Below are 15,245 nucleotides of genomic sequence, written 5' to 3'. Positions count from 1 at the left end.
TGCAGTGTGGGCCGAAGCCCACCTGCATTAAGCACGACATTACCTCAGCTGTGATGGGCAATGCAATGGGATACATTTATGTACCGCCGGTGGGTTCCAGGGAGCCACCCATGCCGTGGGTCCACAGGGAGTTGTAACTGCATGTGTCCACTTCTAAAGAACCCCAGTCTGACTGGGGCATGCAGTGTGGGCCGAAGCCCACCTGCATTAAGCACGACATTACCTCAGCTGTGATGGGCAATGCAATGGGATACATTTATGTACCGCCGGTGGGTTCCAGGGAGCCACCCATGCTGTGGGTGCACACGGAATTCCCATTGCGGAGTTGTACCTGCCTGTGACTATTTATAAAAAACCGCGGTCTGACTGGGGCCTGCAGACACCTTGACAGAATGAATAGTGTGTGGCACACAGGTTCCCCATTGCTATGCCCACGTGTGCAGCTCCAAATGGAGGTGGCACAGGATTGGATTTCTCATTGCTTCTGTACAGCCTTGTGGACTATCGCCCCGCCCCTTTTAAAGAGGGTCGCTGCCTAGCCGTGCCAACCCTCTGCAGTGTGTGCCTGCGGTTCCTCTGGCAGACGCACTTATAAATAGACATGAGGGTGGCGTGGCATGAGGGCAGCTGAAGGCTGGGCAGGGACAGTTTGATGTGCGCTGTGGACACTGGGTCATGCGGGGGGGTTGGTCAGCATGTAACCCAGGAGAAGGGGCAGCGGAGTGTCATGCAGGCAGTGATTGTGCTTTGTTGGAGGTAGTGTGGTGCTTAGCTAAGGTATGCATTGCTAATGAGGGCTTTTCAGAAGTAAAAATTGTTGGGAGGGGGGGGGCCCACTCTTGCCGCTATTGCGGCTTAATAGTGGGACCTGTGAACTTGAGATGCAGCCCAACCTGTAGCCCCTCGCCTGCCCTATCCGTTGCTGTGTCGTTCCCATCACTTTCTTGAATTGCCCCGATTTTCACACATGAAAACCTTAGCGAGCATCGGTGATATACAAAAATGCTCGGGTCGCCCATTGACTTCAATGGGGTTCGTTACTCGAAACGAACCCTCGAGCATCGCGATAATTTCGTCCCGAGTAACAAGCACCCGAGCATTTTGGTGCTCGCTCATCTCTACTTTTAACCAATTCACAAACAATTGTTAGATTATGATAATAGTTCTGGGGGGGTAGATGGACTATTACCACTATGTAACGAATGTTCATATTGATGAGCTTGTGTCACTTTTTTGTAAATCATATTGTTTGAATTCCGAAACTTGCATTATGTAGAGAAATAATTCTAGTTTAAGACAATATAAAGTTTGCATAACTGATGAACATGATAAAAAATGTAAGACAATTTTACAAAAACACATGCATTCAAAACCAACGGTAGTATAACTATTATGAAAAGAAGTAATCTAACATTAGTAGTAACATAATATACAGTCATACTTGCGCTCAGTGGGATGTATATACAGAGACTATAGGTATGAAGCTGTAGCAACACTCGAGAGATTGCCTTTATAAAACACACAGTTCTTCCTATTGTAATAACCACACATATGTCACAACACTGTGTATACATATATATGATTGTTTCATGTAAATCCTCTGATGTTTTTGTCACTTACAGGATAACACCATAGACTTCCTGGAATATGTTGCTGCTCTTAATCTAGTTTTACGGGGGAAACTAGAGCACAAGCTGAAATGGACTTTCAAGGTGTATGACAGAGATGGCAATGGCTGTATTGACAAGACAGAACTTTTAGAAATAGTGGAGGTAAAGTGTTGTGCACATTATGATAAACTATTACATATTATATGTACAGTTTTGTGAAAAAAAGGAAATTGTCAGATTACATATTCTGTTTTATCTGATATATAACGTAGGCCGATTTCACATCTGCGTTGGATTCTCTGGTCGGAGGTTCCACCGCAGCTCCGGATCAAACTACATGCATGCAGCGCTTTCTCTTCCATCCAAAAGCTGGGCAACCAGCCTTACTGTATTTCAAAAAAACATTACTTTTTTGGTGAATTTATCATAATCCAGAAAAATAAAACATTTTGTATGTGGAAAAGTTTGGAACTACTTTCAGTCAATATTCAGTAAGACTCTCTTTGACATAAACAGTCTGCAAACATTTTTTGCAGCTAGTTAGCCCTCTTTGTATTTCTGCTTTAGAAAGTGTCCCCACTCTTCTTCGCAGAACATTTTTAATTCTGGTGTATACTTCGCTTGGAGATCTTCCATTGGAGTTTGAAATATTCTCAGATATTCAGGTCTGGGGACTGTGAGGCCCTGTCAAAATCCTTAATCTATTATTTATTAGCTTTTAAAGCCTAAATGATATAAATGTATGTCATGGATTGACTTGCCTTAAGCCTCCGTGGTAAATATTTAAGTCAAGGCGATCGTGTGTGCACAGGAACTCTGCCGACTGATCATTACAAGAGTTTATTGTTAATCAACAGCTGAGCTCCTGCTGTAATGGCCAGATAACTCCAATCTCAGCAGTTTAACCCCTTAGATGCTATGGTCAGTAGTGACCGTGGCATCTGGGTGGTCACACGAGAAAGTTTCCTTCTGTCCCCATTGGACCCTGTGAATTCAATCATGTGGAGCTAATGAGTAGCCATGGCAGCCAGAGACTTAATAAAAGTTAATAATTTAGTTATGTGGTTACAAAATGGCTTATTTCAAAAACACTATTCATCCCACAAAAAAACAAGCCTTATCTCAATGGAAAACTAAGAAAGTTATAGCTAAAGTGAGGTAACACAATAGCGAAAATGTGCATGGGAGCCATAATGCCAAAATATTTTACATGTGGTCTTTTTTTCCTTCCATATTTTTCTTCCTCTTACTGGATATTAAATTTGTTCATTTTTATTTCAGTCTATATACAACTTGAAGAAAGTTTGTCGCCAGGGTCAAGAAGATCGAATTCCATTGTTGTCGCCAGAAGAAGTGGTGGATAGGATATTCCAGCTGGTGGATGAAAATGGAGACGGTACGCTGCTGATACAACTCTAGGTTCATGGATACAGGATAAAAAAATTACCTTTCTATTAGCTCACTTGCCCAATAGCTGGATAAGCACCTGAGTAATGCACCCCTATACCAACTGACTCGGCGAATAATGTTATCATGTTATTTATACCACATGCTGTATAAAAAAAAACATTGGCAGCATTTCTAGGGTCCCCCCCCCAAAAGTAAAAAAATCTTATATGATACATTATATGTACCCAAAAATCATGCTATTATAAATTATGACTTGTCCCAACTTTCACAGCACACATTCTATATTATTTGATGTACCTGTAACTAGAGAATACAGAAAAACATCATCTTCTTATGTCACATATGAGATAATTAGATTTTAATTTGGACAGTTAGATTTCCAGATTTCCATTTGGTGGCTACCATAAAGTAGTAAGCATTTTGTTTTTTTCAGATGGATCCCACCTTTACTAATATTTCTGCATTTGACTGCAATTTGACTTGTATTGCTAAAAAAAGAGAACAAAAACACATTAATGCAATTTCCTTTTGTGTGACCCAGTAAGATAAACGCTTTAAAAGTACAGGCGACCATACACATTAGATAGAAGTAAGTTGATGGTTGAGAAACATGTTGAACGATCTTTTCACAGAGCTTTAGCTATACACAATGTAGTCCATATTGGCCGCTTCAGTCATTCAAATTGGCCATACTTGTTCAATGACACTGAGCGACGGATAAACAGTCTTTCTGGGAATGTTCTTTCAAAGAAAGATTGTTCACTGGCAAAGATCTTTTGTCCGACTACCACACAAAGATTTCAAACTCACCCAACTTCTTTCCAGACTATGGCAGTCTTTCATTGGTTGGCTAAATGGATCGTTAATAGAGATGAGCGAGTGTACTCATTAAGGCAAATTACTTGAGTGAGTATCGCCATTTTCGAGTACATGCCTGCTTGTCCGAAAAGATTCGGGGGCCGGTGGGGGTGAGCGGTGAGTCGCGGGAGGGAGTGAGCAGGGGGGAGCAGGGGAAGGAGAGAGAGATCTTACCCTTCGCTCATCCCCCCCCCCCCCCCCGCTCCCCGCCGGCCTCCGAATCTTTTCGGGCAAGCAGGCATGTGCTCAAAAATGCCTATTAAAGGGGTTTTATCCTTACTATAAAAACGTTTCTAGCATCTGGGCCCGGCATAAAATAAAAAAATACAGATAATACTTACCTCTCCTTGGACCCTCAAAATGGAGCTGAGTGGCTCACACTGTCCGGGCTTCCTGGGATCAGTGCTCATATCCTGGGCGCCATGATGCCAGGAGTTTGGTGATGTTGCTGCGGCTTCTGTTTGGCCACAGCATCAAGTGCTTCTGTCTGGCTGTCTTCCGGAAAGCCGATGGTGGGGCAGTGTAAGCTGCTCAGCTCCGCTTTGGGAGTTCAAGGAGAGGTATTATCTATTTTTTTATATTATAGCGTTCTCAGCTTTTGACATTTTTTTTATAGTAATTGTAAAACCCCTTTAATGAGCAGTCTATTTAGGCCCTAATGACCAGCCAATTTTACAGTTTTTCATTGTCACATTCCAAGAGCGCTAACTTTTTCATTTGCTGATCTTTTGCGGAAAATAATTGTGAATGCATGTGGTTTGCCGTGCAGATGTACGAGTATGCACAGCGTATCGTCCACACAGAATAAAGATCACCCATTGTTTTTACGGGACAAGTCATATTTTTTGTAGAATTTATCACATAAGTTCTATTGATATTTTTTGGGGGAGACAAACCCCAGGCTGTATTTTTTTTCAGCATTCCCCTTGTGGTATAAATAACATAATAACATTATTCTCTGGGTCAGCACAGTTGGAAAAATACTAAATTTGTATATTTTGTTTTAGGTTTTACTAGTTTTGCAGACTAGAAACACATTTAAAGACTACCTGAACTTTCAGAAAAGTTTTCGACATGTTATAGAGACATGTGAAAGTATTGATTAGTAGGGGTCCCGTTGCTGAGACTCATGCTCATTGCTAGAATGAGGAGGCTGCAGCACTCACCCGAACACTGTGCCCCCTTGGCTTTGTTCGCTCGTTTTCGTCTTCTTCTGGCAGCTGAGATCATCCTCAGAGGTCTATAGGAAGCGTTTTTTTCTTTTAATGGCATAATGTTTGGATAGATGTGAAATTTCTATGACTCTGGACAGAATTTTTTTTATATAATGAACACTTTATAATTATGATTAGGAACCTCAATTTCTGTGAACCAATCAGTTATTGAAGCATTTCTTACATTTGCTGTATACACTCATTGTAAAAATAATTCAAGCACCTAGAAGAAGCTGTCGGAATCTAATGAAACTTTCTCTGTGTGATTGTAATGTTGATATAAGTGAGTGATTACAATATCATAGCAAAAGGACTATTTATTGTGGAAAACTGAACACTTGAAGGCTTGAAGGGAGGCTCTAGTACTCTGTTGTACCCCCTGTAGTCTAGATGCAAGATGTGAAACGGGTGGGAATGAAGGCATACAAGTTTCCATATGGTATCCTGCAGCATATCGCTCCACATAGCCTGTAACTGAGTCTTTTAGATTGTACAGACTTGTAGGGTTTTGAATTGGTATTCCAGATGGTCCCATACATCTTCTAATGGCAATAAATCTGGCAACCGGGCTCAACGGAAGTATGACAATGTTGCGGGGACATTCCTATGACCCCTTTGTGTGTGCAGCCGAGCATTATCCTGCTGGAAAATGCCTCTTAGAGGCCGCCATGAAAGTAACACATGTGGCTGCAGAATGTCCTGAACATATCACTGAGCTGTCATTGTCCCTTGTACCACTACTAGGGGTGACCGACTATCGTATGCGATGGACCCCTAGACCATTACACCTGCAGGGGGCGCAGTGGGCCACTCCACAGCAAAGGCAGGAATGAGGCACTCACCCCGAGGTCACCAGACATGAACATGCATCATTGAAGACAACCCCGTTCCACACTGCAGCAGTCCAGTTTTGTGGTTCACGACTCCACTGCAAAAAGAGGAGACGGTGGGTGGGTGTCAAAGATCGTACACATATTGGGTGCTGTGAGACAAAATGTCCTTCAGTCAAGCACCTGGAACTGGTTCTCACAGACACAGGGGCCTGTGACAATGGTGTCACCTATATCTGGATGGCAGACAATGAAACAGTTGGAGCTGCTCATGCTTGTTGGATGATCAGATGATCCTCTCCATTGGTGGTCTGACGAGGGCGTCCTGAGCCCGGTCACCTTGTGTGCCCTCACACAACCACTGGCCCCAACACCTCCTAACAGTCTGGTCAGAATGGCCCAGGTTATAGGCAAGAGACTTTCTATAGGCCAATGGGGGGAATCACTTTTAGGGCCTCAGGTGACAAGACCGTTCATCTAATCACACCACAACTCTAATCATTTGTATATCTGCCTAAGATGGAACTGCATGCTGAGTTTTGCAGCAAAATAACAACTTCTTCTGGGGACCAAATTGTTTTTACAAAGTCTTTATTATGGCTATCTTTTGGTGTGGATATACATATGTAAATTTTTACGACTTTCTTTGCAGGCCAGCTGTCTTTAGATGAATTTATAGATGGCGCTCGGAAAGACAAATGGGTGATGAAGATGCTTCAAATGGACGTGAGTCCAGGCAGCTGGATTAATGAGCAGAGAAGAAAGAGTGCTTTGTTTTAATGTTAACTGGTTGACTACATTCTTGTTGTGTTTCTGACGACCTGAAGAGCTCCACGGAGTTTGGGACTTCTCAGAAAGAGTCGAGCATCAGGTTTTGAAGGCATATGATCACTGTGCTTGATACCAGTAGCAAGCATTACCGATCAGAGATTATTATAAATTTTGATGTATTTTCTGATTCATAATTGCTGCTATCATGTTCCTGAGATCTGCGCAATATTTCACAATGTTACCAGGCATATTGTGATTGCTTATCTCTATGTACAACATAAATGTTGTGTTGGTGGTTGTGTTGCTGTTGCTAAAATGCTATTATTCTGCAGTCTCAAATTATACTAATTGATTTTGCAATATGGATTTAATTTGGAAGTAAAATTCAATTATTTGCTTCCTAATGCTCAATAGAAATTATAAACTGAGGTTTTAAAATCTATGCAGATTTTGGGATTTATGTAACAATCTATTTATCTGCCCGGGGGTCTTTAAGAAATTGTATGACACTGACTGGAAAAGGGTAAGATGAAGGAAAGGAAATGTGGATAAAAATATGCTTCACAGCATAGATCCCAGTTGCTCCCCAGCAACAGTGAGCAAACTATCTTAGCTAACTTCCACTGTAAGGTCTCATCTACAGGGCAACGGTATGCAAGTGTCTGCCGCATGGTCTTCCATGCATTGTGTTATGCTGGAGATAGTCTCCCCTAGACACAAAACTTCAAGGGGAAATACTTCTATAATGCAACATCCACGGAGCATGCCAGAATTTTTTTGCCTGCATAATCCAGCAAAAAATAAACCTTCACATATCTATATGAAATCAGAGGTATAGTAGGCACATAGGTTACATAGACTCTATGTAACTTGTATGGAGCTATAGTAGGCCGGTGAGTGGCCTATTATAGCTCCATGCTGGTTACATAGAGTCATAATGTGGCTATGTGCGCGAGGCCTTACTTAGAAAACAACTATTTATAGTCTTTTCCTGAGGAGCAACTGAGAGCTTTTTATACAGAGGGTGGACAAAAATATGGAAACACCGTATAAAATGCATGCCTTAAAATTGTCTTATTGAAATATGATTTCCAGCAGCCCAAGCAACAAAGTTCCATTGGTCAGGGGTTTGAGCCACTCAGCTGCTGTTACCAGCTCGCTCCCAAAGCCATCCAGAGCAGAGCAAGAGGTGAAGTAAAAACAAATTTGGTGGGTAAGCTCTCAGCCAAGCAGGGGCCAAAAGGGCAGCTCAGTGCTAATGATTAAAATATCATACATTTCGTACAGTGTTTCCATATTTTAGTCCACCCCCTATATGTGAAATCTCTGCGAAAGTGGACCTACATTTAAACCTTACAGAATGTAGTATATAAACCTTGTATATATAATATTGTTTTATGCTTTGCAGTTGCTTTGTACTTAGGCGACTGTTTAAAGTGTTCCTGATAACAAGACACAGGTGGTAGCACACTTATGGGTTCAACCAACAATGTATATAATGGCTGCCTTGATGAATTTTAACTTTCCTGCTACTGTTGTCGGCACAGGAAGACATTAAACTGTCTTTTAACCAAAACCGGTTTAATCTGCACTTGTATACAGCACTTTAAAACCTTGTACAGATTTAACTCAAGCGTTAATCCCTTCCTTGTCAAGGGGTCTTTCAGCAATGCAGAACCCTCTGGCAGGGGATTTCCGAAGACATGTACAGCGACTGGCAGATGAAATGTTAATGATGTGTGCTGGTTCCTACACGCTTCTTCACTTGAAATCAGTAATGTCATTGCATGTGAGCAATATTATTTTGCGAATGTGCTAAACTTCTTGCAATTTATTTAATAAAACTAACGGCAAATGTGGGAAAAATGTGTCCACTTCTGTTAAAGAAAGTCTGCTGTCCACAGGGAAACAAGGGGTTATGCATCTCGGAGTTTTATGGAACCACAAGATAGCGCCCATAGACTTCTATGGGATCTATACTGTACCTCCACAGGCTTCAGTTTCATATGGAGAGGTACATAGTTTTTTTTTATCTTTAGATTCTGTATTTTATGACTAGAAAAAAAAAATACTGCAATTTTCCATCGCGATGGGGCTATTCTCACTTTCTGGGGAAGAATATCTCTATATTACAGGCCTGTACGAGGGCATCAAACAGCTGCATACTGAGTCAGAGACTGTGTGCCTTCATACAGCAATGCCATATGTATGAGGCCTTATGGTAAAAAGTACATAGTATGAAGGGAACTCAAAAACTAAGGTTCTTTGCCATTTATTTAATAAAATCAAGTTCAATCGTGCTGCTTACTCAATAGCTGGAAGCAGATATCGAGTTCCAACCTGTACAGATCAGCCATGTGAACTCAGTGATACAGGAAGCAATACGATGTGCAATATGGAACCATATTGCGCATCATATCATGTTATTATCATTTGTTGTACAGTACTGTGCAAAAGTTATAGGTGTAGAAAAATATGCTGCAAAGTAAGAATGCTCTCAAAAATAGAAGTGGTTATTTTTTATCAATAAACAAAATACAAAGTTAATGAACAAAAAGGAAATCTAAAGCAAACCAATTTTTGCTGGGACCTCCCTTTGCCTTCAAAGCAGCATTAATTCTTCTAGGTACACTTGTACAAAGTCAGGGATTTTGTAGGATTAAAGTCAGGTGTATGATTAATCAGTTATATGACCCTAATTCCAAAAAAGTTGGGACCCTGTGTAAATGTAAGTAAATAAAAAAAAAAGAATGCAATGATTTGGAAATCTCATAAAACCATATTTTATTCACATTAGAACACAGAACACAGATATCTGGAGGGATAGGGAGACATTTTTCTATTTTACTTTAAAAAATGTACTCATTTAGAAATTGATGGTAGCAGCAAATCTCACAAAAGTTGGGGCAGGGCCGTTTCTACCATTGTGTAGCATCCTTTTCTTCTCCTTACAATACTCTGTAAATGTCTGGGAAGTGAGAAGTTGCTGTTGTGATGGATGTAGTACGTGGTTTAGTATTGTCTTGCTGAAATATCCAAGGCCTTCCCTGAAAGGGATGTTGTGTGGATGGAGCGTATGTTGTTCACAAACCCCTATATACTGCTCAGCATTGATAGCGTCTCTCATAATGTGGCACAAATGCAGCCCCATACCATCAGAGATGGTGGCTTTTGAACTGTGCGCTGATAACAAGCTGGATGACCCCTCTCCTCTAGAGTTTGTACGACATGGCGTCCATGGTTAACAAAAAGAATTTCAAATTTTGATTCATCTGACCACAAAACAGTTTTCCATTTTGCCTCAGTTCATTTTAAATGAGCTTTGGCCCAGAGAAGACGCCGGTGTTCCTGGATTGTGTTGGTATATGGCTTCTTCTTTGTATGATACAGCTTTACCTTGCATTTGTAGATTACACAGTTAACTGTGTTCACAGACAATGATTTCTGGAAGGGTTTCTGAGCTCATGCACTGATTTGCATTACAGAACCATACCTGTTATTAATGCAGTAATGCCTGAGGGCCCGCAGATCTCTTGCATCTGATATTGACCGACCAACAGCCTTGTCCCTTGTGTGCATGAATTTCTCCAGATCCTCCAGATGACATTATGTACTGTAGATGATGAGATATTCAAAGTCTTCACAATTTTATATTGAAGAACATTTTTCAGAAATTTTATATTGAAGAACATTTTTCAGAAATTATTCCACAATTTTTAAATATAGATTGTGAACCTCTGACATCTTTACTTCTAAGACACTTTGCTTCTCTAACTTGCTCTTTTTATACACAGTCATGTGACTGCCTTAAGTTACCCTTAGGGCTCTTTCCCACGAGCGCATATCTGCATTTTCATGGCCGGCTGATATGCGCTGTGATCTGTTGCATTGGATTCCAAGGCATGAGATCACATGGGCGCATTTCTGAGACTATGTTTCGGGCCCGACGTAAAAACGCCCGGCGCTATATTGGCTTGGCCGGGCGTTTTTACGTCGGGCCCGAAACATATTCCTGTAACTATGTTTTGGGCCAGAATATGTCGGCCGCTGCATGGGCTCCTATGGGATTGCATTTTGTTAATTGACAAAAATAAACTAACACTTCTGTTATTGAAAGTATTCTTACTTTGCTGCATTTTTTTCACACCTGACTTAACTTTTTGCACAGTGCTGTATATCACACCATATTCCTCCCTAGAAGCACTGAAATAGGACATCTATGGAGAGAAAAAAAACTAATATTAAAGGACCGGTGCTCCAATAGAAGAAATCAGCAGGCAAAGTAGCGGTGGTAAGTAGATAAGGACTCACCTTTGTGCCTACGGTCAGGCTGAGTCTGACCATAGGCTGGTGTGGACAGCCCTATTTGGATAGGTGATAAGTAGGTCCAGATTTCCTATATCCACCAGGGTGGAGAGCAAGCAGCCCGAACACCAGAAGGTATGCAACGATCCATGGTATATAACATAGACAATAAGAAAAAGGCTTCATGCAGTGTCTCTTGGACGCCTATGTGCCAATCCACATTAAAACATTGCAGCATCTTTAGCTGCTGTATTGTACCATATTCTTTCCACTAATGTAGACAATAAGAATAAAAGGCCCTATGCTCACAGGCAATTTAGTGCAGTTCACAAAATAAGTGAAAAGGTGCAGAAGGAGGACTTACTGATTGCGGGGGTCTCCTTTTCGTCACACATGACCAGTTCTAAACAACCTTTTCTCTTTCTGTTTTTCTGCAATGCCGTACACACTTGAGTCTTTAATGACCAGCTGCACTGTGGGTTAAATTCCCCATTTACATTGGTATATGGAATTGTTTCTTCGTACGCCTACCCGGTAGTAACGTCATCTCTATGGCCCGCACGTACAATCGCCTTATCATTTACTCTACTATATAGGAAAGCTGCATTTATGTTGTTGTTATGCTTGAAAAAGAGGCCTTGTGAACCTCAAAACGCGTTGTCATATCTTTGTACTCTCCACTTGTACTTGAATAAATCTGTGTTTGAATTCCATGGACAAAAAGGAGACTTTTCTTCCAACTCTTGACACCATATAGGGGGGGGGGGGGGGCTCAAGGAGAGGACCCCCACCCCCCTGCAATCAGTAAGTCCTCCTTCTGCACCTTTTCCACTTATTTTGTGAAGTGCACTAAATTTCCTGTGAGCATAAAGTCTTTTTTTCTTATTGTCTACATTAGTGGAGAGAATATGGTACAATACAGCAGCTAAGGCTGCTGCAGTGTTTTAATGTGGATTGGTCCAGGAGACATTGCATGAAGCCTTGTGAAGACTCAGGCTTTAGGCTGCCTGCACACAGCCAGATTTGCATTGTGGAATCCTGAGTGGGAGTCTGCCAATACTGTCCATAGCATGCAATGGAAAAACGCTTTTTCCTGCACATGAGTGTAAATCAATTGTGATGTTCCGCTCACAGAGAAAAAACTGCAGCATGCTCCATTTTTGCAAGGATTTTGCGCAGATGGCTTCCATTGGAGTCAATGAAAGCTGTCCGTTCGTGACCCTTCCGCAATTAACATTGCGGAAAAGGTTGCGGATTGCGTGTCATCGCTAGGCGATGAGGCGGGAAAAGCAGGAGTTTAAAATTTTTAAAAAAAATCTGTACTGTGCATGTCCGACAGCGAGCCATGCGGACCATCCACAGTACAGATGAAGAGAAAGAAAAGCAGGTATGTGTCGACGCCACTGCTGCCAAGGTCGGACTCTGCTGCGCCTGTGTGCAGGCGGCCTTACCCTTACAGCCTGCTGAGCAGTTATTTAGCAGATTGGCCACAGAATCTTCCATATGCAAAACAGTCATTTTGATAAGAATATTGAAAAATTTATGTGTGAATTCTGCCTAATCGTATGTTTTTGGTACAGAGAGATATACATGCTAAAGATTTCAGATACTTGAAACACAGTTAAAATAATGAACTTATGGGTAAGGAGTAGTGTGTAAGACAATAACTGGGAAGAGCAGGTTGCACTGGGGCTGGGGATTCTGCTGTGGTCATAGACAGGAATGATATGGATGCTCCCTATAAAAGAATTTCTCCATAGAATAGTTGTGTTTAATCTAAAGGTCCTTTTACATGGCTCAATTTGAGTTTCATGAGCGTTGATTGACGATATCAACATTCGTTCAAATGGCCTTCACATCGACTGATGTAAACTGTACAGGGCACAAATGATCATTAATATGATTATTTGTCTCCCATACATTTTTATTATTGTTGACAGCACATCCCCCATTGACACGGGGAGATGTGCTGCTGATGACTATGATTTTTTTTTTGCTGAATTAATCATGTGATCAGCTGACAACTGAGAGTTTGCTTCTTTGTCATCTGTTCGCTGCCCTGTTTACATGTGGCAATGCTTAGAAACAAGCTTTCTTATGAACATTCATTCGGCTGATTATCTATGTGATTAAAGGGGTTTTAACCGTGTCCCAATCTCCTTCTACAGGAACATTTCTGTTTATGCCAGAAAAGAGGAGACATGGCTTTTGGGTATATGCAACCGATTTTTAAAAGTGTTCCACCATCTTTTGTTTCATTAGTGTTGGATTGGAGCGATGGGGTCCATTCGGCCAGGGGATACTTGTTATGGAGCAGGAAAACAGAACGCCTGAGCACAGATGTAAAGCATCCCTACTGAAGCATTCACATATTACTTCCTGTGTGTAATTAATATCTTGTATGGCTTTAGAAGTTCTTGTTATGCTGCTAAGTACTTGTATATTGATAATTCCTGTAACACAATAGCAGGGTTGTGGCTTTTCATTTGAGGACTCTTCCATCTTATAAAATTGCTTTTGTAATGATAATTTGCCCTAACATGAATACTCCTCAGTTCACCCCATCAGGTACGGCGCCTCGGCCCTGCAGCCACGCGCCTCGGCCCTGCAGCCACACAACTGGGACTATCTGTATGAATAACTGCTTAAGGATCCTGCAGCAAACACTCTATCCCACCTGAAGGGGTCGAACCGGAAATCCAAGGTTTCCCAAGTGCTGCCTCCTCAGACAACCTGAAGTCAAATTGATGTGTGACACGGCGCAGATCCGCATCTATCTACATATAAGAGGGGCACATTTTACAACATTTTTATATACCAGTTAAAAAATGTCACAAATTTGTGTGATTTCACACCCCCCTACCTCCTTCTTTCATTGGCCCTGTTACTTTCATCAGGACGCAGAGATTTATGTACTATTTACGCCAGAAACTGGCATAAAATTATATTGGAAATGTATGCCAAGATGGACCTGGTGTACATTTGTGAGAGATTTGAGGGCAGTTGGTCCAAGATTTCTTGTCTTTTCATAAGTTTGTCCAAGGAAAAACTTGTTAAATCTCAATTTGTCCTATATATCTGTTGCAAACACGGGCTTGTGGACCCACTTGACCAACTCACTGGTTTGCCATAGAGGTTATCCTGACGGCCTCACCGATAAGTTGATGGCTGACCCACTGGAGTTTCAGTGAAGGAGACAAGGAGCGCATAACTACCAGGCAGCTAATAACAGGTACCCGGCAGCAGGTACAGGATGATGGCCCTGAGCTGAGCAGGTACAGGAGGATGACGCTGAGCTGGTAAAGGAGACAGGCAGATGCAGCAGGGCTGGAACAGGTAGCAGTCACTTGCAGCAGGGCTGGCGCACAAAGCAGGTAGTCGCAGCAATGCTGGTGCATGAAGCAGGTAGTTGCAGCAGTGCTGGCGCATGAAGCAAGTAGTTGCAGCGCTGGTGCACAAAACACGTAGTTGCAGCAGCGCTGGCGCATGAAGCAGGTAGTTGCAGCAGTGCTGGTGCACGAAGCAGGTAGTTGCAGCAGTGCTGGTGCACGAAGCAGGTAGTTGCAGCAGCGCTGGTGCACGAAACAGGTAGTTGCAGCAGCACTGGTGCATGTAGCAGGTAGTTGCAGCAGCGCTGGTGCACGAAGCAGGTAGTTGCAGCAGCGCTGGTGGACGAAACAGGTAGTTGCAGCAGCACTGGTACAGGTAGTTGCAGCAGCACTAGTGCATGTAGCAGGTAGTTGCAGCAGCACTGGCACACAAAGCAGGTTGTTGCAGCAGTGCTGGCACACGAAGCAGGAAGTTGCAACAGCGCTGGCACACGAAGCAGGTAGTTGCAGCAGCGCTGGCACACGAAGCAGGTAGTTGCAGCAGCGCTGGCACACGAAGCAGGTAGTTGCAGCAGCGCTGGCACACGAGGCAGGAAGTTGCAGCAGCGCTGACACACAAAGCAGGTAGTTGCAGCAGTGATGGCACAGGTAGCAGGTAGTTGCAGCAGCGCTGGTACAGGTAGTTGCAGCAATGCCAGTACAGGTAGATGCAGCAGTGCCGGTACAGCAGGTAGTTGCAGCAGCGCTGGTACAGGAAGCAGGTAGTTGCAGCAGCGCCGCCAGAGGTAGCAGGTAGTTGCAGCAGCGCTGCTACATGTAGCAGGTAGTTGCAGTAGCGCTGGTACAGCTAGCAGGCAGTTGCAGCAGCACTGGTACTGGTAGCAGGCAGTTGCAGCAGCGCTGGTACTGGTAGCAGGC

At 42.6% G+C, this 15,245-nt stretch overlaps 1 protein-coding gene across 2 annotated transcripts in view; it reads left to right on the top strand.

Annotated features, from left to right (window-relative positions):
- GUCA1B (guanylate cyclase activator 1B) overlaps positions 1-13,383 on the top strand; it is a 52,083-nt gene extending 38,700 nt beyond the window's left edge. The window contains exons 2-5 of one of the 2 annotated variants that reach the window (XM_066598668.1): positions 1,623-1,772; positions 2,892-3,006; positions 6,575-6,648; positions 13,261-13,383. In XM_066598668.1, the coding sequence (XP_066454765.1) occupies positions 1,623-1,772; positions 2,892-3,006; positions 6,575-6,648; positions 13,261-13,332 (411 nt within the window). In that variant the 3' untranslated portion in view covers positions 13,333-13,383. Of the gene's footprint in view, positions 1-1,622; positions 1,773-2,891; positions 3,007-6,574; positions 8,540-13,260 lie in introns of those variants that run through there. The other variant, XM_066598669.1, reaches the window with a different exon arrangement.
- Positions 13,384-15,245: the final 1,862 nt, after the last annotated feature.

The sequence above is a fragment of the Eleutherodactylus coqui genome, chromosome 4 (genome assembly GCF_035609145.1).
Source record: "Eleutherodactylus coqui strain aEleCoq1 chromosome 4, aEleCoq1.hap1, whole genome shotgun sequence".
NCBI lineage: Eukaryota > Metazoa > Chordata > Amphibia > Anura > Eleutherodactylidae > Eleutherodactylus > Eleutherodactylus coqui.
Note: the sequence above shows the minus strand (reverse complement) of the source record. Positions and strands in the feature narration are given on the sequence as shown.